At 48.4% G+C, this 26503-nt stretch overlaps 2 protein-coding genes across 2 annotated transcripts in view; both read right to left on the reverse strand.

Moving 5' to 3' along the window:
* Positions 1 to 1078: 1078 nt before the first annotated feature.
* LOC144179267 (uncharacterized) lies at positions 1079 to 19685 on the reverse strand. Its single transcript, XM_077707558.1, has 2 exons — positions 18459 to 19685; positions 1079 to 1207 (listed from the first exon to the last, which is right to left on the reverse strand). The coding sequence occupies exons 1-2, from the start codon at positions 19683 to 19685 to the stop codon at positions 1079 to 1081; spliced, it is 1356 nt and encodes a 451-aa protein (XP_077563684.1).
* The window catches only part of LOC144178183 (uncharacterized), a 209049-nt gene continuing 183629 nt past the window's right edge, over positions 1084 to 26503 (reverse strand). The window contains exons 2-3 of the mRNA XM_077705815.1: positions 23950 to 24323; positions 1084 to 1207 (exon numbers count right to left, since the gene is read on the reverse strand). Of these exons, the coding sequence (XP_077561941.1) occupies positions 23980 to 24323 (344 nt within the window). The 3' untranslated portion in view covers positions 1084 to 1207; positions 23950 to 23979. The remainder of the gene's footprint in view (positions 1208 to 23949; positions 24324 to 26503) is intronic.

The following is a 26503-nucleotide window of genomic DNA, read 5'->3' on the forward strand; positions in this document are numbered from 1 at the left end:
GAGGAGAGCCAGGACGACGAGCATGGGGGGGGAGGCCGAGGGTTTTCGTTATTGCGTTTATGTACTACATCGGGCACTCTGCGTGAGCAAACGCTAGCACTGGCTCGCGAACGACGCTAACAAGTTCCACAGCCGAATAAAGAGAGGGAAAGCAGACTGTGAAAGGAAAAGACGGGGTAACTGCCCCAATAACCCAGCAAGCTCGGCTCCATTCGTTACCCAGGACCATCGAACATTGGCTTAATTCGCAGCAGTATTCTGATCGCAGCCACAGCAACCCACTAGGGAGGGATTGTGACATAAACAAGCACCCAATGCGCGTAGCACCTCACCCGGCCATGGGGAGATTTATCGCGAGAATAGTTCGCTGTGTGTTTTGCACAGTGATCGAAATTGTTTTTAGCAATTGCTTTTTTAGAAATTTGAATTTTTAAAGATTAAACCTCGAAGCTGTCATTCCGCGTTTCGAGCTCTATCCATTGCGGCCTTTTTTTCAGCACGACAAGAGTCCGATTAGAGGGGACCCTGAATGAAATAGTTGCTCATTTTGACAAGCAATGAATGGAGCATCAAGGGTTGCCCTTGATGAAGCGTTTGACACTGCGAGTTGCGCTAAACGAATGCCGAAGCAAGAAGTTTGGGCGAAAGCGAAGAAAAAAACAACACACGCACACTAGGTGTCAAACGGACTCCCGGCCGCCTGTATTCCTCTTGAACGATTCAGAGAAGGAGAAAAAGGCTCTCGGCGAAACGTTAACACGACCTTCATTTTGTGCAACAACAACGTTACAAATAGCGGGAAGATTTCTTCGACGAAGGCTGAGGACATTGATTGTTGACAACTGCACGGTGGTGAGCATTTGGCTGCCTGAATAATTAGGTAATATAAACGATACACCTAGTAGTGACTATCAACAGCTTGGGTTTAACCGTAGGAAAACGATCTTGACTGTGTCTTCCTGATAGCTGCGCACAAATCAGAGAAGTTTTCGGTTTCTTTTGCCATCATTCGGTCGAATGCGGTGTATTTGATCCGTTGTTACAGGTTCGAAAGAAGGGCGTCCTCTTTTTTTAACGCTCAGGCGCTCATGGAAACGTGGAAAGGAAGGTCTGGAATGCGCTGGGTTCTTCTTCCCCTGCTGCCCGTTAGTACGGCGTCGAGAAGAGACAATCTGGCCTCTGCAATCTTCTGTGCAGTTCCGGGCACCTGCAGAACAACGGAGGAGGCATCGTTAGTGACCAGAGCAGCGGATGCAATTGAACAACGACGACAACGCAATAACCGAGAGTTGTAGTGAATCAATGTGCCATTGAAAAGAGAAATTTAGGGGCCAAACCCGCAAAACTATTCTTAGTGCTCATGACGGATTCGTGCTCTTGCTGTCATTTTGCGGCGCTCTTGCAAAGTTTTGCCATTCAGGATTTCAGCTAATGCACAACTGCTGACTCGACTAAACCGGGTTGCATTGGAGGCACCATGGAGCGTTTCCAAGGGATACTTTCATTACATCCTGGCGTTTCAGAGGCCGAAAATACGCTCTACATGTCGATGTCCTTTTGTATTCTTCATACAGAAATTATACAACAGCATATGAAGATTACTGCAGGCATTCTTAAAGCAGCGCCTAACTCATAAATGTGGCACGCTTTTCCTAGCGGGTCACCAAGCCTCAAAAATACTCTTTTTTGTGCAATAGAATTCGCAGGCACGTACGAACTACCACTTCGTGGGCGTAGCCTGCACGTCGTAAAGGCAGCTCTTTCTTATGGGCTGCGCCTATTCTTCTTGTGAATTATTCTACGGCGATATCCCAAGATGCGAGGTCAAGAAAATAGAAGGAGAAAGACGGGAAATTTTACAGCAAGCGGGCACCCCAAACATCAGATATTGCAAAATGTAATAAGGGCAGCGCACTATGGACAGCTTTCCCGTAGTTCAAACAATAACCTTCTCTGCGAGAGTGGCACATTGCATCACAGCGCGTCAGGAGCCTGAATTCGTTCGGTCAAAAGAGCAGGACCCACGTCCTGCGTGCCCTGCCTTTCACCGAACAGCGCCTTTTTTAGAAGGTGCATGGATTTTTCTAGACGCCTTCGCCCATTTCATATTTAGCAGTGACTAGCCACGAGGGCAGGCAAGCTGACTCAGACACGCTAAGAACCTACGTAGAGGTTCAACGTTCAACTTTAAACGTTATTTTCGTCTAATCACGCTCCTTACACCATGAGTTTTGGAGGATTTTCAAGAATCGCTGCAAAATGCGGACTTATTCCTACGCATGCAATGAGGTGAGGAAGCGAAGGCTCTAGCGGAAACCACTATACCGCTCACGGGACCAGTGTTACCCCGGTGTAAATCCAGGCTACGAAACAGTGTCGTAGCAATACATTTCATGGAACCCGCATACGCCCGTGCTTTGGCTTTCTGTGTGACGAGCAACAGATGCTCGCCGCCTCTCTCACCCTCCAATCGTCCTTCAGACAGAATTTCCTAATTACAACAAGTACGGTGGTAGGGAAACCATAGATAATGATGGAACAATTTTTCTTTCCGGTTTTATTGTTTTGCAGGAAAAGTGTAATCTGTTTTGTAGGGTTATAGGACTGTTTAACACACTGAGTCGAATAAAAATTGTGTACAAGAACACGGTGTGCATTTCAGGTCGTGTATAGGATCGCTGGCTATCGATAAAATAAAAGAGAAGCAAGGTAGGGCGGAAAATTTAAATCGACCTAGTGAATAAGAAAGGAATCAGTGTCGCTCGATACTTTCTGTCAATCATAATTATTTTTCATTGATGACTGTATATTCATTCATTGATTTATTGGTTGATTGAATAACATTGGTAGCACAAAAGATTTAGCATCATTAGTCCGGGATCCCTTAAGTAATTTTATAGAGGGAGTCACCATACTGGATGAGCTACTCGGGCGGTCACGCTCATCAGCTGAGGTGATTTTGAATCGACACCGAAGGATGGCACTGTTGTCGTTGCCAGTGACTGGGTCAAGAACAAGAACGAAGCGAGGAACGCCTAAAGTGTCCGAAATAACTGCAGGCTGCATGCGGGGCTCTGGTAGTCGGTTTGTTCTTGTTGAGCGAACTTTGTCTCCAGCAAGTTTGCGGTAACTTATACGTGCTGAGGTAATTAACAGTTAAAATAAATCAGGCCGTTTGGTTATCAGTAGAAAACCAGGGGTACACGCTCGTTGAGTGCCTCCAGGTTGTGTGTAGAGTCAGTAAACACGTGCTAACGGTTCTCATATCAAAGCATTGTGAAATAATGTTTCCTTACGTGCATTGACGATGAGACACATATAATGGAAGTATTAGTGTAAAAAAATTCTTGGGTCCATTACGTCTGCTTATGTGCTTTGAATGCGAAAGCCTGGCAGCACCTATGAAGCCTTTCTTTGCTGTTTCATGCTATTCACGTCTCTATTTTCGCGTTGGCTTTTTCGCTTTTGGCGGAAATCACTTCGCCTCCGATGTTATTCCCGCACACGTGCAGGCGCACGTACACACACGCACGCGCGTAAGCACGCGGACAAGGTGCAAAGTGCGGTCTGCTGTTGAACGAAACCCGTGAGCGCCTTTCTCAGACCGAATCAGCTGCTCCAGAGGGGCCGCCAACGTTCGTGAAGAAGGGCGAACCTCCGAAGCACGAATTTCGCGTTGTGTGCGCTTACGCGTCGGTCACGCTCTCCAGAGTTCCTTTAAGCAGTAAGCGACGCTGTACAAAAATAACACCCCTGGGTGGCGGGAACGGAGAACAAACGAAGCCGAAGAACACACTGGGAATAAAGCCGCCGGTGACGGGCGAACACAAATAGTGAAACTTCAGGCCTGCTCTACGCATGGGGGAAAATTACACTCGGGTTCGTTCGGAGACACACAGTAGTTAATGAGAATAAACGCTTTTGCTCTCGTGACACCGCCGTGTGCCTAGGCAACAACAGTGTCTTGGTCCGCTCGCAGGGTCCACTGCGGGCTCTGTAGAGAAACATGTGTGCTGGCCGTTCTTCCTACTCTGTCGTATATTGAAAATAAAAGCACGATGTGCGAGTTCGTCTGCGCTTCAAGAAAACGCGGGTGAACTACTCTTTCCAATTTGATAAATGACCTGCTCGCTTGCGCACGGGCCGGTTCACTTTGACGGTAAGGTCGTCTGGCATCTTTTTCCCTTGCCTTGTCTATTTGAGAAGCTTCTTGAACTAGATTGATTGTAGGGTTTAACGCGCCGACGCAACGCAGGCGATGAGGCGCGCCGTAGTGGAGGGCTCCGGATTAATTTTGACCACCTGGGGATCTTTAACGTGTGCCGAAATCTCGTACACACGGGCGTTTTTTCTTTTCGCCTCCATCAGAAAAGCGACCGCCGCGGCCGGGAATCGAACCCGCGACCTCGTGCTCAGCAGCGCAACGCCTTAGCCACTGAGCCACCGCGGCGGGTGCTTCTTGAAATATTTATTTATTTATTTATTTATTTATTTATTTATTTATTTATTTATTTATTTATTTATTTATTTATTTATTTATTTATTTATTTATTTGTACTTTTTGATTTGGCTCTCTTGACCTTATATTGGGCCCAGATGGGTACGTTTTTGTCAAAAAAACTCTGATTAGGCAGTTTAGCCCGTCTCCGACTGGCAGCTCGCATTAGGTTGCAAAACCAGTTACCTTACAGCGTCGACTTAGAGATGATTCGATTGGAACCCTGCTTGCGAATGCGTTCCTGCAACGATTTTTGTTAAATTATTATGGGCTGTAAAAAGTCCTTGTTTTGACTGTATAGGACAAAAATTTTGACTGTATAGGACAAATTGATTGGCAGAACAATGAAACAGCAAAATATGTTCACGAAGAGCGGAATGTTTTTCACGCAAGACACGCGATTGAAAAATCAGGGCCCCTCCTGCACAGCAGGAAAATTGCGTTTGTAACGCGGCGCAAGGCGATGGAACGCCGGGGCGTACGTGGATGCCCGATGAGAACTCGCAAACAGTCATTTTAGAGATAAGGTGGGCGTGACATTTCATTTCCCCTTTTTCTGCTCGAGCTTTAGAGCGGCCTAATGAAATGTCGCAAATTCCTTCCTCTATAAGGCTTCGGGGGAGAGAAAATAACTACATAAAAGTAACGTGAATTGGTCGGACCTATATTGGCGGCTGCATCACGCTGTTCAGTCCACGTAATCTTGTGTTCACTATTTGACGGAAGTCAAGGTCCTTAACCTTTCGCGAAAGCTCTGAAGGAAAAAATACCTATAAAGAGATGTCATGGTGGTTTTGAATGTGTTCGGATTTTTTCCTACTTCGTGGTTTATGTGGATGTTTTATTTCTTCATGTACTGTCAATAGATATCAGACGGGGCTTTTAGTTCGTGAATTCCGCCTTGCGGGTCTTCTGGCGAGAATGTCGTCGCGGCAGACGTCACCAATCAGTGAGAAGTGTGGGTGCAGGACTTCTGAACGCACTTCTCTCAGGAATAACGGCAATAAAGGACCCGTAAATCTGCAATAAAAAAAAGAAAACTCCGTACGGAGCTACGAATTTTATTGTCTAACATGGATGATAGGGCAACGTTGAGGGACAGGAAACGACCTTCCTGGTTCAGGGAGCAAACTCGAGCAGATGATATCATAGTTCGAATAAATAAAAAGAAATGGACTTGGGCTGGCCATGTATTGAGATGAAGCGGCAACCGGTGGACTGCCAGGGCAGCAGAGTGGATACCGAGGGACGGGCATAGAAGAAGGGGAAGGCGGTTAACTCGACGGAGGGACGAAATGAGAAGGAAGGAAGGATAATACAGTGCATGCAAGGCAGGGAGGTTAACCAGGTTACAGTCCGGTTGGCTACCCTACGCATAGGAAGTTGGGATGCAGGGATTTAAAGAGAAAGAAAGGGTATCGAAAATACAGGGAATAGAGCTACAGGAGCAAGAAAAGAAAAATTAAAGATAACTACAAAAACAAAACAATAGGCGATAATAAACCCTAAACTGAAACGGTAAACTAATCAAATGGCAAATGAACAATGCTACAGAGTGTCTCTCCAATCGTTCAGACAGGCCTGTGTCCTTTAAGAAGCGAAGTAATGCATTTGTGGCCTTTTAGGACTGTGATGGGCAACGCTTGTGATACAAAACTGTTTGCGCAGTTAATGGCTGGTTGTCGAGTTTCCGGAAAGCCGTTGAAAGGTGCAGTCTCTGCGTTGCAAACCGGACACAGTTACACAAGAGGTGTTCTATTGTCTCGTCCGTGGCGCACACGTCACATGCAGGGCTGTCAGTCATGCCGATAGTGAATGAGTAAGCTTTGGTGAAAGCAACTCCAATCCACAGTCGGCACAGTAGGGTGGCATACGAACATGGCATGTTACTGGGTAAGTGGCGCTGCAGGACAGGGTCGAGAAAGTACAGGCGGGAGTTTGAAAACTCCGGGGTATTCCAAACAGTCAGCGTGATTTCGCGGGTGATGGAGCGCAGTGACCTTGTCGCATCATGGCACGAAATAAGAAAATTCGGAGGCAAGGGATGGACTCGGGTAGCGAAGGGCAGGAACGGCTGGGCGTCAATAATGGGAGAGGCCTTTCCCTACAGTGGAGCTAAATAGGCTGTTGATCTTAACCTTATAGCCAGGAACCTTTTCTTTTATATATATATATATATATATATATATATATATATATATATATATATATATATATATATATATATATATATATATGTGTGTCTACAACGCCAAAGAAGGCATAGGGGAATGGTTAGACTATTTTTAACTTTTAGTGATGTTACATTATTTTTTTATTAATTACGTGAGAAAGAAAGAAAAAAAACACGCGCCCAGAGTGGGGACCCAACCCACGCCTTTCGAACCCACGCCTTTCGGGTTCGGTCCCCACTCTGGGCGCGTGTTTTTCTTTCTTTCTTTCTCACGTAATTTGTAAAAAAAATAATGTAACGTCACTGAAAGTTAAAAATAGTCTAACCGTTCCCCTATGCCTTCTTTGGCGTTGTAGACTGCCGGCATTTCTTTCTGTATTTCCTAACGAGCCCCTCATTTCCAAACTATATATATATATATATATATATATATATATATATATATATATATATATATATATATATATATATATATATATATATATATATATATATATATATAAATATATATATTACATTGTTCAACAATCCTACCCATGAGTTTCCCATTAGAGTTCGCAGCAATTCTCCAAATACAGCAGCTTTATTAGCCTAATGCGGCTCAACAATGCGATTTGTCCTTTAGAAGGAAACCGCGTTCCCCCCCACCCCACTTAAAAATGTTTAACCCTTTGTGATCTATGGACCCTACCTATTTCCTGTTCATTTGCTGGCTCCTGTGCAATGCTCTTTTGTGCATGTCTCATTCTTTTCATCCGAGGGGGGCACACCCAAAACAAAATCCTCGTTCATGCCTGTATGGATCCCTCCGAACCAGTCTCCCCACCTACTGAATACTTTATTGTATACTTTTCTTTTCTTTTTGAAACCGCGATTGTCCAGTCTCCCGCACTGTCTGAACTTGCGGCCCGCGCCACGTACGTTGCGCCGATGTGGTGCAACCTTGAGAGCTGCCTTGTTAATAAGACCCCTTGCTCCCTCTCCCTCTCTCTCCTTTCTCTCTCTTTTTGTTGTTGTTGTAACTTAGGCTTAGCGCAACTGCATGCATACTCTCCGTTTTTGAAACATCTTCGGATCCTTCTCACAGTTTTCTGCAAATCTATATAAGAAATGTGTTCCAAATGTTTGTGACAGGAAAATCATGTAACTGTACTCTGATGAAGGCAAGTCCCGTTGCCGCTACGTGAGTAAACATTCTTTGGTATTGTTTTTGCTGTGTATCCGACTCTTTACTTATACTATTTATTTCTGCGCGATTTGTGAGTTTTATCTTTCTCTAAATTTATATATATATATATAGTCTGAAAAGATAAAAACTCACACAGAGCGCGAAAAAAATCAGGTTAGTAGAGAGAGAGACAAACGAGCAAGACGTAGAAAATAGAAATAAGTTTATTGGCGTTTCAGGGAGAGGACTCCCTTTCTTCAGAGTATATATATATATATATATATATATATATATATATATATATATATATATATATATATATATATATATATATATATATATATATATATATATATATATATATATATATATATATATATATATATATATATACATAGTTCCGGTTCGACAAAATCATGTACCGAACCGGTTTGGGAACCGTTTCGATGAGTTGAATTATCACTGAAATTAGAAAAAAAATTTAGTAGTTTAAACTGACCGTCAAATCAAAATACAAACAAAAATTCAAGATGCTGCTGTTCCCCAAGGGCAGTGGCGCAATTGCAAAGCAAACTTAAAACAATTTCCAGATATTAGAAAAACAGATGAAGTGGCGACGATTTACTACATACTTTCTCGCCCAGACTTTATGCTGCCCTAGCGACTATTCATAAAGCGCCCGCCAAGAGATATGACGGTGGGATATATTTTCTGCCCTTTCCCTTTCTAAAAGATGGAAGCGCCAGCGCCACAACCACACCCTCAGAAAACGTATAGCCCGCCTGAACCAAGAGATCCAAACGTACTCCAGCCAGCTTCACAATCAAAACTGGCGGGACTTCTGCACCCGCCTGCAAGGTACCCTCCACACCCGCAAGACCTGGCACCTCCTCCGCTCCCTCCTGGACAACCACTCTACTCAACGTCAATCAATGCATCGCATCCATCAACTCATCCGCAACCATTCGCAACCCCCTCGCGAGCTTCTCCGCACCATCAGGCAGCATCTCTTTGGTGATCCGGTCACTCATCCCCCTGCCCCGAACCTTCAATACACCGGACCCCCCAACGCCGACATGGACCTCCTCTTCACCATGACCGAACTCCACGCCATTCTTGCCCGCCTCACCCGCAACACCACCCCGGGCAGAGACCACATCACCTATAGAACTATCCGCAACCTCCCGGGCGACACCCTTGAAGACCTCCTCACCTATTACAACAGCAACTGGGAAGCCGGCACGTACCCCTCACAGTGGCGTCACTCAGACATCACCCTTATCCCCAAGCCCAACAAACCTGTCTCCGCCACCACCCTCCGACCCATCGCCCTCACCTCGTGCCTCGGCAAGATCTATGAACACCTAGTTCACCAGCGCCTCTCCACCTACCTCGAAGACCGTAATCTGTACCCCCTTACCATGTTCGGTTTCCGCCAACATCTCTCCACCCAAGACGTCCTTATACAAATAAAAGAACAGCTCCTCGACCACCTCAGCCGTGACACCCCCAAAACACTCCTCACCCTCGATGCCAAAGGGGCCTTTGACAACGTTACGCACAAAGCCATCCTCGATAACCTCAATCGCACCGGTTGCGGCCACCGCGCCTACCAATTCGTCTCCGCGTTCCTGCGGGACCGCACTGCCACCCTCCGGCTCGGCCCTCTCCAATCCCCTACCTTTCACACCCCTGCCAAAGGCACACCGCAAGGCTCCGTTATTTCCCCCTTACTCTTTAACATCGCCCTCCTCCGCCTCCCCAGTCTCCTGAATGCCATCCCCGGTATCTACCATGCGCTTTATGCCGATGACCTAACTATATGGACTACCAGTGGCTCCAGCGGCGCGCAACAAGACGCCCTCCAGCAAGCCATCGACACCACTGTCGCCTACCTCCACCCCAGAGGCCTAACGGTCGAACCAAGCAAGTCTGCCCTCCTCGTTCTCCGAGCCCGCACCCGCGGCCGCCCCCCCCCAACCCACCCCGGACCCACAAGTGACCATCCACGGCTCTCCCATTCCCCAAGTCACCTCCCTTCGGGTACTCGGAGTTCCTTTTCACTACGACGGCTCCGGCGCAATTCTTCTCCCACAGCTCCACAAAACAATCACCCAACTTACACACCTCATTCGGCGCATCCGTGGCTCCACCTACGGCCTCAAAGAATCCGACACCTGCAAACTCGTTCAAGCCCTCCTCATCAGTCGCCTTACATACAGCTGCCCTTTCGTCAACCTCAAGACACAGGAAGCTAGCAAGCTGGACGCTCTGATCAGCAAGACCTACAAAGCAGCCTTAGGCCTCCCTACCTACACTTCCAACACACGCCTCCTCCAGCTTGGCCTACACAACACCCTCACAGAAATCTTGGAAGCCCAACGCACTTCCCACCTGCACCGACTCTCCCTCACACCGGCTGGTCGACGGGTACTTCAGGTCATCGGACGCACGGCCCCTGCCACCCCACACGCGCCCCAACGTATCCCCCTCTCCACTCGTCAACGCATCCACGTCCCTCCCGTCCCCAAGCATATGCACCCCATCTACAACCAAGGCCGCCGCAACGCCCGCGTCCGATTCCTCGAAAAACGCTACGGCTCGGATCCCAACACCCGCTATACCGACATCGCGCAGTCCTCAACCCGCCACAGCACCACCATCGCAGTCCTTAACAACGAGGGCCGCCTCCCCACCGCGGCCTCCTACCGCCACATCCCCACGCTCACCGCCAGGTCCCTCGCCATCGCTCACGCTGCCCTGACCCACTGCCTCCCCACCGCGGCCTCCTACCGCCACATCCCCACGCTCACCGCCAGGTCCCTCGCCATCGCTCACGCTGCCCTGACCCACTGCCACCAACCCTATCTGACCATAATAACCGACTCGCAGCAAGCGTGCCGCCTCTACCAAGCCGGCCTCGCCCCGCCAGCAGCCATTCACCTCCTTCAACGCCTCCCTGAAGACATTGACCTCTCCATTGTCTGGACCCCCGGCCACTCCGGCCTGGCAGGGAATGAGGCGGCCCACGCCGCAGCCCGCGCACTTATTACCCGGGCACTTCCCTCGCCTAGCCTCGACCAAATAACTCTCCCACCCCCAGACCCAGCAGCCCTGACACCTCTCGACCCCACGTACAACTCCATCCTCTCCCACCACACAAACTCCCGACGGCGATACCCGCCCCCCCACCCTTCCCTCACCGCCCAACAGGCCTACATCCTCCGCCGACTACAGACCGAAACATACTTTAACCACATCATTCTATCCCACATTTCCCCTTCTCTCTTTCAACCCGACTGCCCCCATTGTCACATCCCTCTCAACACCTACCACCTCGTCTTCTCCTGCCCCCAACACCCACATCCCCACCCCTCCCCTTCCCCTGAGCAGTGGGAGTCCGAGCTGACCAGCTCCGCACCGGAGCGCCAAGTCGCCCTGGTGCGGCGCGCACTGGAGGCAGCCCGGACAAGAGGCCTCCTGGACTTCGGAGGCTAACCACGCCCTTATACCCCTTCCCTTTAAGCTCAATAAACGTTTTGCCATCCATCCTTTCCCTTGTTGTTTAAATCGCAATCCTCACTATTAAATCGCCCATCACGCTAACCTTGAAGCCTTAAATTTAGGCCTGTGTACTGGCGCGTTGAAATACCAGCGCTTAATACAAATGGCGGACATTTTTTATATTTGTAACAAAACATAAAAATCCTACAACAGGCACATCAATACTATATGAATTGGATTATTTGGTCACACTGAATAATTGTTACCTGTCACCTTATCGAATGTGTTAGCCACACTTTTGTTAAAAGTAAGCTTTAGTTAACGCTCAGTCACTGCATTATTGCTCTGACAACTGCAATTGCTTTTGCGATAGCTATACCGGATGAGTTCATTACAATCAGTATGTCATCGTACCGCCTGACCCCCGGCCATCGTTCCGTGTGCTACATTGCGGAAGCATATAACAGATTATGCTGTTACAAAATGACAGGGAAATTTGATGCGCGGAGCATGAGATGGGACTTTTTTGGGTAGACGCTCTTTAATCCGTCCACAGCAGTACTCGCCTCCGGAACGAGCAGCAGTAGAAGTAATGTAGCGAATTTGGCAGTCAGTACAAGCTCACCTTAAAAAAAAAGCAGATCTGAAAGATACAAAACTGAAACAAGCAGAAAAGATGATCGCTGGGCGAATGGGACAATCTGAGGTACCGGCCTGCCTTTCTGCACGTATCTGTTTCATTACTGTTTCTGCTTCCAAGACAAGGTCGAGGGCTGAAGTTTCTTGCCAAGAGATTAAGTACGCACCTCAACAGTTTTCCATGGCATATCTGTTATTTGCATCTCTAAAAATGGAACTTGTCCACTGTGTTGTCCTCATACACTGACCACGGAACTCACTTCCTTCGCATTGATGACACGTTTGGTTGTGAAAGGCAGGGCAAAGAAAATTATAGAGCAATATCTTCGTTTTGGTGCTTTTTTTAGTTATTCGGTTTTACTTACTTTTTGCGTAATATTTTAAAACAACGTGATTCTCCTTTTCTTTTTTGTTGTTTTCCATGTAAGCACATTAAAAAAAGCTGGCGCATTTGATGCCCCGTGCTATATCTCTGCTCCGAGGCGCAGCTTATGTTGCAGGCTGGCAGAATTATTTTAATCAGCTGGTGATATTAAACGTAGATCAAAATCTCGATACACGGACGTTCTCAATTTCCAACTACTTCAAAAAAAACGGTCGTGGGGAAGGGGGATCGACACCACTTGTGGTCAGCAGCAAATGGCTTAGCCACTGAGCAGCTCCTGCACTCACACTTGTCAAGTATTAACAATTTGCATGTGTTGGACCTTTTCAACAAATTATTGAATGCAAAAAGTTTGCACAGATTGGGTGTGGGCTTTAGCTGTTGCGCAGTGGAGCCCTCCTGCAGCCTGATTGCTCTAATAAAGTCGCAGCTAGGGAAGGGCAAAGTCGTTTTACATCCCCTGCAAGCAGCCGAGAATGGCATTTCGTTTGGTCAGCTGTCACTACGCTCGCGCTTCCAGCAGCAACAGACCATTGCAGCATAGGTGCTCATTTATTTACCCTGTTGTTATATCGAGCGTGATAATGTTCAATTTTCTGGAGGGGAAAGTGCGCGAGCGGGTACGAAGTTGATGGTACGTGAAATAAAAAAAGGCCTGAATTGCATTGACTGTGCAATATCAACAAGGGAGAGTCTAACCGTTTCGGCATGAACCGGTAACCGTTATTTCTTATTTTGGTTCGGTTCGGTTCCGGATCGACACCGTGATACACACACACACACACACACATATATATATATATATATATATACAGAAAGATAGGGCAGCAGTCTACAACGCCAAAGGAGGCATAGGGGTGTGGTTAGGCTCTTTTCTTTTTCACTACGGTTAATGAGGTAAACATTTTTTTAATATACAGAAGAAAGAAAGAAAGAAAAACACGCGCCCAGAGTGGGGACCGAACCCACGCCTTTCGATTACATGTCGAATGCCTTACCAATTCGGCTATCTGGGCGACTTTGTTCTCTTTCACTTTCTAGGCTATTTATATTTACTAGAAGTGTATCTGACGCTTCAGGGTGGTAGCCAGCGCCACTCTGACTGCACGGGGAGAAGGGGACCTTCTTTTCAACCCCCTGTGGTTCTGCGAAAGCCTAGCGAGGGTCTTGGTTCTGGCAGCCTTGATGCCTAGGTAGCATAAGAGGGCTTCCCGCCAGTTACCCGCTCATGACAGGCTGTAGACGCTCGAGTCACGCCCTGGGGTTGAAAAGAAGGTCCCCTTCTCCCCGTGCAGTCAGAGTGGCGCTGGCTACCACCCTGAAGCGTCAGATACACTTCTAGTAAATATAAATAGCCTAGAAAGTGAAGTAGAACGCAGTCGCCCAGATAGCCGAATTGGTAAGGCATTCGACATGTAATCGAAAGGCGTGGGTTCGGTCCCCACTCTGGGCGCGTGTTTTCCTTTCTTTCTTCTGTATATTAAAAAAATGTTTACTTCATTAACCGTAGTGAAAAAGACAAGAGCCTAACCACACCCCGATGCCTCCTTTGGCGTTGTAGACTGCTGCCCTATCTTTCTGTATTTCCTCAACAAGCCCCTCATTTCCTTAATATATATATATATATATATATATATATATATATATATATATATATATATATATATATATATATATATATAAGGTTAGAATAGACAGAGAGAAACGAGAAAGACGTAGAAAATAGAAATAAGTTTACTGACGTTTCAGGGAGAGGACTCCCTTTCTTCAGAGTACAAAATAAGTTGGTTTCAGAGTAATATATATACAGAAAATGTAGCAAGGGCGAGGGCAAGGTAAGAGGAGGGAGTTTGTACAAATGGATCATGGTTGGTGGGTAGCAAAAGAATGAAGAGAGAGCGGGAAAATAAATTATAAAAAGGGTAATAGGAACACACAGTCACGTGGTACGAACATGGGAAAAAAAGAGAGAGAGAAGAACCAAACACAGAAAAAAATAAATAATTAAATAAAAAATAATAAACAAGGTAATTTTCCCCTCCCCCGTGGCAACGGGGGTGAAAGAGGGTTCAAAACAAGATATGGCCACGCACGTGTTTGACACGTGCGTGGGCATATCTTGATTTGACCCCTCTTTCACCCCCGTATATATATATATATATATATATATATATATATATATATATATATATATATATATAGTCTGAAAAGATAAAAACTCACACAGAGCGCGAAAAAAATAAGGTTAGTAGAGACAGAGACAAACGAGAAAGACGTAGAAAATAGGAATAAGTTTACTATATATATATATATATATATATATATATATATATATATATTTATATTTATATATATATATATTACCTGGACCCGGCTGGACTTGCCCATTGAGGCTTGGGGTGCGGCCTGATCCCGGCGACCATTGCCGGTAACGCACTCCCTCACCAGAGCAGGAGTGGCCACCCTGGTGTAGTAACGGCCACAACCTACCATGAATCCGCCAATTAATCCACGGCCCTCAGTCCCCAGTGGTGAAAATATATATATATATATATATATATATATATATATATATATATATATATATATATATAAGACAGAAATAAAGTTTGGCAGTCAAGAAAACCTCGGAAAGCAAAGGGGAGGATATGGTAGGTCATTGAAACAGATAAAGAATTTGGAAAGAAAGAAAGTGGAGAAAAAATGCCCGCCTGGTTGGATCCGAAACTACGACCTCCAGAATACCGGTCTGGTGCGATAACCACTACGCTACCGGCGGGGATATTTTTCCCCTCCACTTTCTGGGGTATTTATGTCAATTCAATTTTTTCCTGTGCTTGGGGGTGGTAGCCAGCGCCACTCCGACTTCTCGGGGTGAAGGGGACCTTCTTTTTAACCCCAGGGCCGTGACTCGAGTGTCTACGACATGTCGAGAGTGGTCGACCAGCGTTGAATCCTCTCAAGCTTCCCATGGCACCAAGACTGCCAGAACAGAGGCCCTCGCTATGCATGTAGCGAATCAGAATAGGAAATGAGGGGCTCGTTGTAAATAAGACAGAAACAAAGTTTGGCAGTCAAGAAAACCTCGGAAAGCAAAGGGGAGGATATGGTAGGTCATTAATGAATCTTTGAAAGACGCCAGATAGAGCGACACCACACCCTTGTGAGGAACAAACAACGACTAAATTTATTTCGATAGTGCTGCTGCCTACACAGCGAGCTCGAGGCGGATATACAGTGTTGCCAGATGGCTAGAAGAAAGAAGCCGAAGTTGGGGTTTCTACATACTCCCCCCGGAATGAGCTTCAGATCATTCTAAGGTACATTCTATAGGATACAATAGCTGAATCGGTCTTCTGAGGATGGTTCCACTTGGTAGACGCACCATACATGCTCTAACACGTCCATCTCGTCCGACCAGCACATCGTCTACCACTCCGGTTTTCCACAGCTGTCTTGGCAGATGATGCTCATGAACTAACACAAGAGTTCCTTTCCTCAATGCACTGGATGCACTTGGTACGGCAAAATGCGCGGAGCGCAAAGAAGTCAGGTACTCCTGTCGCCCTCTTCGCCAGAAGTGATCAGCCAACCTTTGCCAGTATCGCCAACGACGGGTCAACTGATCCTGCGTTGATGAGTGTGTTTCCTGGCCAGACCCACTGGGAAGGCAAGTCAAACGTCTGCCAACAAGAAAATGCGAGGGGGTCAGTGGTTCTGGTTCGTTCGATTCCGCATACACGTAGGTTAGCGGTCTTGAGTTTATGACGGCTTCGATTTCGGTCAGAACCGTAGTGAGCTCCTCAAAATTGTAGTAGCAGTTGCCCAATACCTTCTTTAGAGATGTCTTTACAGACCGGACCATCCTTTCCCAGAATCTGCCCCACCAGGCGGCTCTTTCGACGATGAATTTCCACTGAATCTGATGACCCGTGAAATAGTTCTGGACCTCTTCTCCACGCAGTGTTTCCCACAGTCGCTTCAAATCCTTTGATGCTCGCTGGAACGTTTTTGCGTTGTCTGAAAAAATGGTTCGACAAACTCCTCGTCTTGCTATGAACCTTTTGAATGCCATGAGAAAGCTGGAAGTAGTCATGTTACCCACTACCTCCAAGTGCACAGCGCGTGTAACCGCACACGTGAAAACCTGTATGTATGACGTTTTGCTCCTGCCCTGATCCTTTGTATTCAATGGTACTGCGAAATCAAGGCCAGTCACCTCAAACGGTGGAGCCTGAGTCACCCTGTCACGTGGCAAAGGAGCTACTGGTTCGGTGGCAGCGCGGCTGTTGAAACGGTTGCACGTGAAGCATTTCTTCAAGGCCTTTTTGACCATCTGTCTTCCACGAACCACCCAGTACTGTTCCCTGAGCTCCGTAAGCGTTTCAAGTGCGCCAGCATGTAAAAGTCGGCGATGGGTGGCGCATATCAGGAGCTCGGTGAAATGATGGCCCGCAGGGAGAACGATCGGGTGCTTCGTGCTGTAGGAGAGGGCGGAGTCGTCAAGACGTCCTCCGACCCTTAATATTCCGTCTTGTTCGCAGTAGACATCCAGGTCACGCAAAGGAGAGTTGCTTGCCAAGCGAGTTGACCTTTGAATACATTGCAGCTCTTCGGGGAAGGCCTCGCGCTGCACCTTCGCTATCACAAGCGTCTGAGCTCGTGCGATCTCGTCTGCTGTCAGATGTCCCGTGTGCTTCTCGTTTCGGTTTCTTGAGTTATGCAAGAAACGCTGCACCCACGCGACAACTCGAACAAGCTTAAAAAGGGAGCTGTACTGCTTCATTAGCAAGACCGTTTCTTCGACTGTTACGTTGTGAACGCGAACTGGTCTTCTTTCTTCCTCTGCTCCAGTCAGTTCGACATCCTCATGTCTTGGCCAGGCCGCAGGTGGTTCAGCAAGCCAGCTTGGTCCATTCCACCAAACCATGTTTTCCTTGAGGGTTTTAGGGCCCCCTCCTTTCGTCACAAAATCAGCTGGGTTCTCCGCTCCGGGGCAGTGATTCCACGTATCCGGATCAGTTCGCTGTTGTATCTCCAGCACTCGATTGGCCACAAATGGTTTCCAGAGTCGCGCTGACCCTCGGACCCAATGTAGTGCAACGTTAGAATCTGTCCACATGTACCACCTCGCAACTGGTAGGCTAAAAAATTGGGACAAATATTCTTTCATTCTGGCACCCACCAGCATTCCCATCAATTCCAGTCTTGGAAGAGAAAGCTTCTTGATTGGCGCCACACGTGACTTCGATAAAATCAAAGTCACGGTCGATTCGCTTGTTCCTGTTCCGCACAAGTACGCTACAGCTCCGTATGCCTTGGGGCTTGCATCCGTGAAAATGTGGACGTCAAGTTGGCCGTCCTTGAGACCACTGTATCTTCTGGGTACTGTGACCTCCATTAAATGATGCAGCTGTGTGTGCCACTGCTTCCAAGCTGTCTGTACGTCTTCAGGTAGGGGGGCATCCCATTCGAGTCCCCGTTCCCAGAGTGTCTGAAACAGCAACTTCGCGGTCACTGTTACTGGGGAAATGAGTCCAAGCGGGTCATAAATGCGCGCCGATGCCTGAAGGATGAAGCGTTTTGTATTGCTATTCTGATCCAAGAAGTCCAGGACGGCATTTAAAGAGAAGGCCAAGCAGTCTTGCTCCTTGTTCCACACGAGTCCCAAGACCCGTGAGCAGCTGGCCATGGGGCATTCAACTTGGCTCTCGCCACATCCTGTCCTGTCATTGTCCAGCAATCGTTGCAATGTCTTCGAATTCGTGCTCCACTTCCGTAGTGTCATGCTCGCAAGATTCATGACCTCGAGGGCTAGACGGTAGAAATATTCCGCCTCTTGTTCAGACTCCGTTCCGGTGATTAGATCGTCCACGTAGAGGCGTTCCGCGATCTTTTTTGTCGTCTCGGGGTGGCTGTCCGCCTTCGACAAGTGATGACGCAAAGTGGCGGCGAGAATGAACGGGCTTCTTGTCGCTCCAAAAGGTACCCTTGTCATTCTCCAGACTTCCATCGGTGGGCTTGGGTCGCTCTTTGTTGGCATATGCTCATACCAAAGGAATCGCAGAGCATCGCGATCCTCAGGGCGCACCGAAATCTGCAGGAACGCCTTTTCAATGTCAGCAGTGAGGCCGATGCGATGAATCCTGAAGTTCAGTAGTACCTTCAGGAGGTCTGGGTTTAAATTTGGTCCTACCTCCAGACTCTCATTTAGGGAAGCACACCCTGCATCACTGGACGATGCATCGAACACGACTCTAATTTTTGTCGTAAGGCTGTCAGGTTTGAAGACTGCTCGATGTGGCATGTAGTACATTCGTTGTTCGGGCTTGACGTCAGCCTCTGCAGGTACTCGTTCCGCAAATCCTTGCTGCAGGTACTGACGTATCGACTCATCGTACTCAGTCATCATCCGTTCATCATTGACCAGCTTCTTAGTGAGGTTGAACAAACGCTTCTTTGCTACAGCTTCGTTGTCAGCTAATTGGAAATTCACTTGCTTCCAAGGCAGTCCAACCTCGTAGCGTCCGTCAACGAGCTTGATGGAGGATGTAAATTGCTTGACAACATGGTCCTCTTCACTTTGTTGGGCGACTGGTTCGGTAATGCCCAGACTCTCAAGCTCCCAAAAGGACCTGAGTTCGGCGGACAGGCTCTGCGTTTCTCCACACACGTGGGTCCGGAGAACAGCAGCGGTCGAACAGCAGGCAGTTGAGCTGCTGCGGGGAATCGGTCCCTGAAGTGTCCCCCCAAACTCAGTGTTGACCGCAACCAGAGTTCCCTGCAGTTTCTGCATGTCTCCAGACACGAGAGTCCAGTAGTAGTCAGCTCCAACGAGAATGGAGATGCCAGTTCTCGTCAAGTGGGCTGGGGGCACGGTGACATCCGCCAGTTCCCGTATCTTCGCCTTGGCTTCATGAACGACATGCTCAGGAAGAATGAGATGGTCAGTGCAGATCTCTGGTATTTCTAGAGCTTCGATGGAATGCTCCTTTCGGTTGTATTGGCTCCTGAGCCAAAGCCGCACTCGCTTGCGTTTTTCCTTGATGATGTTTCCGGCTCCTCCGAAGGCGTATATCGTGACGTCCTCTTCCCCAAGAACCTCCAGCTGCAGTTCGCGAGAAAGTTCTTCGGTCACAAAGGTACGCTGGCTACCTCCATCAAACAGGAGGCGGGCCAGTGCTCTTCGCTGTCGTCCTTCTGCCCAGACTTGGGCCGTTTGGAGAAGCACGGAAGACGCCTTGTCGTTCTTCTTGCCCGTAGCGGAGTGCAGCTCTGTTGCTGTGTTCTCACTTTTCTTCCACCCAGGGTCGCACATCTGAGTCAGGTGCCTTTTGCCGCAATTCTTGCACCTGACGCTTTTGTTGTGACACTGCCTCGAAGTGTGGCCTTTGACAGCGCAGCGGAAGCATCTACCGGAATCCCGGAGGGTCTTCTTTTCTTCCAGAGAAAGTGGTGCTTGACATTCCTTTGTTCCGTGGTTCTTCGCAGCACAGAATGCGCATGGATCCATATGCCGCGACCCACTTCCTGAATACAGTGAAGCCGTTGACGCTTTCGACTCTTTGGTCTTTTCATTTTCGAAACGAGGTTTCGTACTGGGGCTCTTGCGTTCTTGTCGGCCAACTTGCAATGCTTGTTCTCTACTTTCCACTTCGGTTTTTAAGAAATCAAGCAAGCCCTCTATGCGCAATCCGTTGTCTTCCTTGACTGCGGAACCACGCCTGTGATATTCAATGACAAGTTCGCTTGGCAGCGTTCGCAGCAGCGCGGAGCAAAGCATCGCTCGGTAGCTTTCGCTGTTCACACCCAGAGCCGTGAGCGCCGACATGTTGCGCTGCAAGTGATCGTAGAGGCGACGTAGGCTGTTAACCACATTTTCACTTCGTATGGTAGGCAAGTCCAGTAACTGGGTGAAATGTTCCTGGATAAGCACATCCGAGCGGCCAAAACGCTCTTTCAAAAGCTCGATGACGTTGGCGTAGTTCGCTCCTGTCACTTGTATCCCAGCTACCGCAGATGCAGCTTTCCCAGTGAGCGTTGTCTGTAGGTACAAGAACAACTCCGCGTTAGAAAGAGCTTCGTTGTCGTGAATAGCCTGCCGAAACTGCTTCGAGAACGGCTGCCAGAGTGGCAGCGCAGCTAAATCGTTGTAGAGCGAGCTTCGGCAACTTCACCTTCGAACTCCCAGAGCTCCGGTTACCGTCGGAATGCGGCGGCGGCGTTGCTTCGCTCTCCGTTTTCTTTTTTGCTCTTTGTGCTTCTTGGGCCTCCTGGCCGAGCCTCGCTATGCACGTTACGATCGAGTCATCGTATTCTATGGTGCTGGCGTAGTTCTGCTCGGCTTCGTGTTCCAACAGAAGTGGCTCAATGGCGGCATCCGCTTCGTTTAGTTTTATTTTCAGGGCGCTAAGCCTAGCCGTTAGAACGTTTAGGGCCTTTTCTTCTGCGTGGCTTTCAAGCGCTGAATTCGCTTCGGAAATCAGTTTCGTCACCTGAGTTCGCAATGCTGCTCTTTTCTGTTTGAGACGGTCCATAGCCCCGTTGTGGCGTGGTGGGCTTCGTTTGGTTCTTCGGCTTCGTTGGGATGGCGTCTTTAGGCTTCGTGCGTGGGCGCGACAGAGTCAACTCGCGTTTCACTTCGAAGTCTGATTTGTCGTCTCGTCGTCGCCCGATAGCCTCGTTGTTTCACGGTAAGCGTTGTTACTTTCCCGCGTTTTCGGCACCAAAATAATGAAACTTTGAAAGACGCCAGATAGAGCGACACCACACCCTTGTGAGGAAAAACGATAGTGCTGCTGCCTACACAGCGAGCTCGAGGCGGATATACAGTGTTGCCAGATGGCAAGCCGAAGTTGGGGGCTTCTACAGTCATTGAAACAGATAAAGAATTTGGAAAGAAAGAAAGTGGAGAAAAAATGCTATATATATATATATATATATATATATATTCGGATAGTTCGGATATGCCAATTGCTAACCCCGACCTCCGACCATGTTCTACGTGGCGGCCGCTGGGAAAGAAAGACGTTCTAAGTCTCCCGCGGTAGTCGAGGGGCGGCGCTAGTTGACCGGCCTCAGAGCTCTTGTAAATATAAACCCCCGCTTTAAAGTCGAGAGAGAAGCCGCTGTGGGGATAGCGTAATGGCTAACGCACCGCACCGGTTATGCGGAGATGTGGGTTCGAGTCCCGCTCCCGGAAAACGGCGGATTTTTTCTCGACTTATATTTTCGCTTATTTATCAATGAATCAAAGAAACGTGACAAGCACACGTCATTCGGCCCTATTATATATTTCGAAAAAAGCCGAATAGCACTGGCAATGACGACTGCAACCTTGATATGTATCTTTACCGAGTCCCTCGTCCCGTATCTCTCTGTTCTGCTACATGCATTACGAGGCACTGGCTCCAGCAGTTCGGATATGCCAATTGCTAACCCCGACCTCCGACCATGTTCTACGTGGCGGCCGCTGGGAAAGAAAGACGTTCTACGTCTCCCGCGGTAGTCGAGGGGCGGCGCTAGTTGACCGGCCTCAGAGCTCTTGTAAATATAAACCCCCGCTTTAAAGTCGAGAGAGAAGCCGCTGTGGGGATAGCGTAATGGCTAACGCACCGCACCGGTTATGCGGAGATGTGGGTTCGAGTCCCGCTCCCGGAAAACGGCGGATTTTTTCTCGACTTATATTTTCGCTTATTTATCAATGAATCAAAGAAACGTGACAAGCACACGTCATTCGGCCCTATTATATATTTCGAAAAAAGCCGAATAGCACTGGCAATGACGACTGCAACCTTGATATGTATCTTTACCGAGTCCCTCGTCCCGTATCTCTCTGTTCTGCTACATGCATTACGAGGCACTGGCTCCAGCAGTTCGGATATGCCAATTGCTAACCCCGACCTCCGACCATGTTCTACGTGGCGGCCGCTGGGAAAGAAAGACGTTCTACGTCTCCCGCGGTAGTCGAGGGGCGGCGCTAGTTGACCGGCCTCAGAGCTCTTGTAAATATAAACCCCCGCTTTAAAGTCGAGAGAGAAGCCGCTGTGGGGATAGCGTAATGGCTAACGCACCGCACCGGTTATGCGGAGATGTGGGTTCGAGTCCCGCTCCCGGAAAACGGCGGATTTTTTCTCGACTTATATTTTCGCTTATTTATCAATGAATCAAAGAAACGTGACAAGCACACGTCATTCGGCCCTATTATATATTTCGAAAAAAGCCGAATAGCACTGGCAATGACGACTGCAACCTTGATATATATATATATATATATATATATATATATATATATATATATATATATATATATATATAGCAGAGAAGGAAACACTAACAAAGACTTTATTTCGACAGTTTCGACCAGTGGCCTGGTCTGCTTCAGGGAAATTTACAAGTGACTGAATATGCTCTACGATACACACTTCACGAGAGAGGGGAATTTTGCCCGCTACCTCAATTTCTTGCAAGAAAAGAAACCAAATAAATGAAAGCAAACATGTACAATAATCTCAGCGGCATATATATATATATATATATATATATATATATATATATATATATATATATATATATGTTCAAATATTTATACCCCGTGGTGAGGCCAAAGCTGAAACGCTGAGCTTTGTGACGATGCATGTTTTTTTCCTCATTGATCCTGTTTCCTGTTCGCCAAAACAGGGGCCAAATTTTAGGGACTCGCTTCGGGAGTGCATTGGGTTGACTTGGCTGCGCAGCAATTGAAGCGGCCGTCTGAAAGAGCGCACGGTATTTTCTTGTATCATGTTACCTTCGTTTTTCCGCGTTTTGTTTTTCTTATGGGGCTCCCGCTTCATTTCACGTTACCGACCTGCACATTCTTTATAACGGCGCGCTGTGAAGCGTAGCGGCTACACCAGTTTTTACCTGCCTTTCTTGTGAGCGCACCGTGATGCTCAGAGACATAAAATTTGAGCCCAACTCAGGCTGCAAGACATAAGAAAATGAACTGGAATGTAAGAGAGCACGGGTAGTGGCAGAAATAGTTCTCAGCAAAGTAAATATTGAGAAGACAAAAGGTACGCGATCCCGCAATTATATTTCAAAGACGGCTGTTCTTTACACGTTAACTGTTGTACTTGTGCCGAAAGCAGTCGCAGAGGACCGGAAGAACATCGCGCTTATTCTCGGCGCCATTTATATCTTTCTCTGCTCTAAAAATGTTTTAACGAAGGTGTACTAGAAAAACCAGATTCTTTTTCCTAATGAATTTCAGGAAAAGCTCTTCTGGTGTCCTGGACTGAGGACTCCACTCACAGTGCTCTTATTTAATATGAATAAAAGTTTTCCTCCTCCTCTCAGCCGGGGCTAGCGTAGAGGGAAATGGAGAGGGGGAAGAGAGGTGATGTAAAGAGAGAGACCAACACCATAATTTAAAAAAAAAACTAAAACAACGCTACGAAATCACACATCACCCACGCACTACAGAGATGGAAGCTTGGCCGCGAATAGCTTCATGAAGAAGTTCTGTCAGAGTAATTCCCGGCCCCGCCGGCTGTCAGGCCGCCCAGGCAGGAGCGCGTGAAGTACGAGCGAACACTCGCCTGGCTGAGAGAGAGCAGGCCCCGGGTTCCTCAGCAGATGTTGAGGCACTGAATGGGGTGCAGCTTGCGCTGGCTCATACAGCGGCTCAGACACTCGGACTCTCCCCGCTTGGGCATGCTGAGCGCCGAGGCAGCGGCGCCGCCCCCTCGAGACGCCGCCGGCTCGTCGGGGTCCGCACCGTTGGTCCGCCGCGGTCCAGCCAGCACGCTGCCGCCGAAGCCCCCACCCGCGGCCCCCAGCGAGTCGCCGGCCGCTCCCCGGGACCACGAGTACGGCATCTTGTCCGGCAGCACCAGCGGGAAGAGCAGGTTGAAGAGGCGGCCCACTTCTTCCACCGCCACGTCGGGGTTGTAGTCGGCCGATGTGCCCGCCGCTGCGAAGGCAGGGGGAAGCGCGAGAGCAGCGTCACACGCTAGTTTTCTCTTCGAGAATAATAATACTTGTTTGCACGCAAGAAGAAAGAAAAGACCACGCAAAAGCCTGTCGAAGTGGGCTTTAAGGCAGCGAAAAACCCGTGTACACGCCCGAATGCAGCAAAAACTTTAAGTTGCTATTGTACACTGCGACCTGCAGTTAAAGCATCAGGATAAACTTTGAAGGCCACAACAGGTTATACTTGGCCGCGTTAAGAGTAAGCAAAGCAGGCAATGTGGATGGGCCTCGGTGCCAGGCATGAAGTCAAGCAGCCTGTGAACACAAAGGAGCGCGGATATTTTACAGTGGAACTGATGCAGGATAACTGCTCCATTTTGTGCGTGTGTAAACTGCGAAAAGCCGCTCCTCTCCCCTTTCCTTCTGCACGCACACCGTTTGCCTTCAGCCCCATATTCGCCTCCGGCGCCGCTTGATAGTTTGATGTAACGTGGGATAAGTAACTGTTAAGTTCGGGCCCCTCACTTATTAATTAAAACCGCCCGGCAACTAGATGTCTTCCGCTGCAGGTTAGCTTGTTTACCTGTATTGTGTTTGTTTTCCCGCCGGCCGAGCTGAGTTGGGCGCAAGGGGCGTAAGGAGAAACCGCGGAGGCTTCTTCGTTATTCACCACGCTTTTGTGTCCACCCGAAAAGCCGGGCCGGTCACCCCATAATAGCTGAAAGCGATGTAAGCTTTCGAGGAAGGATTTTCTTGCGAGAAGCCGGCGGAGGGGGACCGTTGACATTTTAACGACCGCGATTACCGCCACGAGAATCCCCGAAGCGGACCGGAGCTGAAGGTCGTTGCCAAAACCTTGGGCAAACATAAGAAGAGGTCACCAAACGTTCTGTCTGTGGCAGTTGCATTGCTCAAAGTTACTGGACGAAGTTTCAGTTCACTTGCGTCTGAACCTGACGACTCGGCGGCTGGTATGCGTCAATAGGTAGGCGACCAGGCTTTGTTAGGCGCTCCACGTGTTATATTTGTGCCTTGCGGAATACTTTTGGGTTTCTGTATGAGAGTGAGACAGGTGGATCACGTGACTATTTTGAACCCACCTAGCTTTGTTTGTCACGGTGGCCAATAAGTGGCCTAGTGCGGGCTTAGCAATGAGCCATCCTCACTCTCGAGATGTGACGCCCTTTTTGTGGGCGGGGTTTTGTTGGCAAAAACCAAGGAGTTTGAGGTTTTTAGGAGATTGAACAGAGACAGGGGGCGGAAAGCGGCGAGCCCTGCTCGACGCGGGCCTTGCCCGACCTCTTGAATGCGATCATGAGCCTTGGAAGTTGTAAATATGTCAACGAAGTTTAACTCTACCCCTCAAAGCATGTTTTCTCAGCAATAAGTTGTGTTTAGAGGTGAAGTCAGTCACTATGAAGTAATCGATGTGAGCTTGGTCTTGGTTGTTGCACAGTGTAGCCTACTCATACAGAAAAAAAAATTCAGCCACCTTCGCAATTCAGATGCGAAAACTGGGAAAAAGCGGAGCTAGGGGCCTTCATTAGCTTTACCTTGCCTTTTCTTAGGTCTGCCCATCTTATCGGTGGATCGGACGCTGACGCTGCCTAGCGCACGCCATCTCTCTCCAACTAGAAGAGCACCTGCACGTCAGACCTTACGTCATCGCTAGGCCCAGCCAGTCCCCGACGTCCACCTCCCCACCCGAACATCTGCGCCGCGACGCGCACTCTCCACACCTGCTGGTCGGCTACTTGCCTCCACATCACTTTCCCTCACACTTCCCTCCTCTGCGCCGAGTTTTTAGCTACGCCAGGCATAGATGGAACTGAAGCTTAAGCCGCGCTGCTGGTGAAAACGGGCGAACTCCCCGCGAAAGCGCTGGAAGGAGAGCGCCGACGCCGACAGGGCCGTCAGTGCCAAGCGTGAGCGCACTGGACCCCGAACACCGCGAGGGAAAAACGGAAAACGCCGGGGTGGCCACACTCCTGGTGAGTTCTTCCCAATGGAAAACGATTCGGAATTCGAAACGATTCCGTGCATTTTATTTGTAATGGTGGGGTTCTTACCCTACAGCGGCCTGTACAATCGTAGCATTGCTGTATCAGCCTTGTCTCGGCGCAGCTCTCCGGTCCGCCAGGTTTCGGTACGATCCCACTCAGAATTTCAGTTGAGAATAAT

Source organism: Haemaphysalis longicornis, unplaced genomic scaffold (assembly GCF_048455015.1).
Source record: "Haemaphysalis longicornis isolate Haplotype H1 unplaced genomic scaffold, Haemaphysalis longicornis Haplotype H1 scaffold_4, whole genome shotgun sequence".
In the NCBI taxonomy this organism is placed as follows: domain Eukaryota; kingdom Metazoa; phylum Arthropoda; class Arachnida; order Ixodida; family Ixodidae; genus Haemaphysalis; species Haemaphysalis longicornis.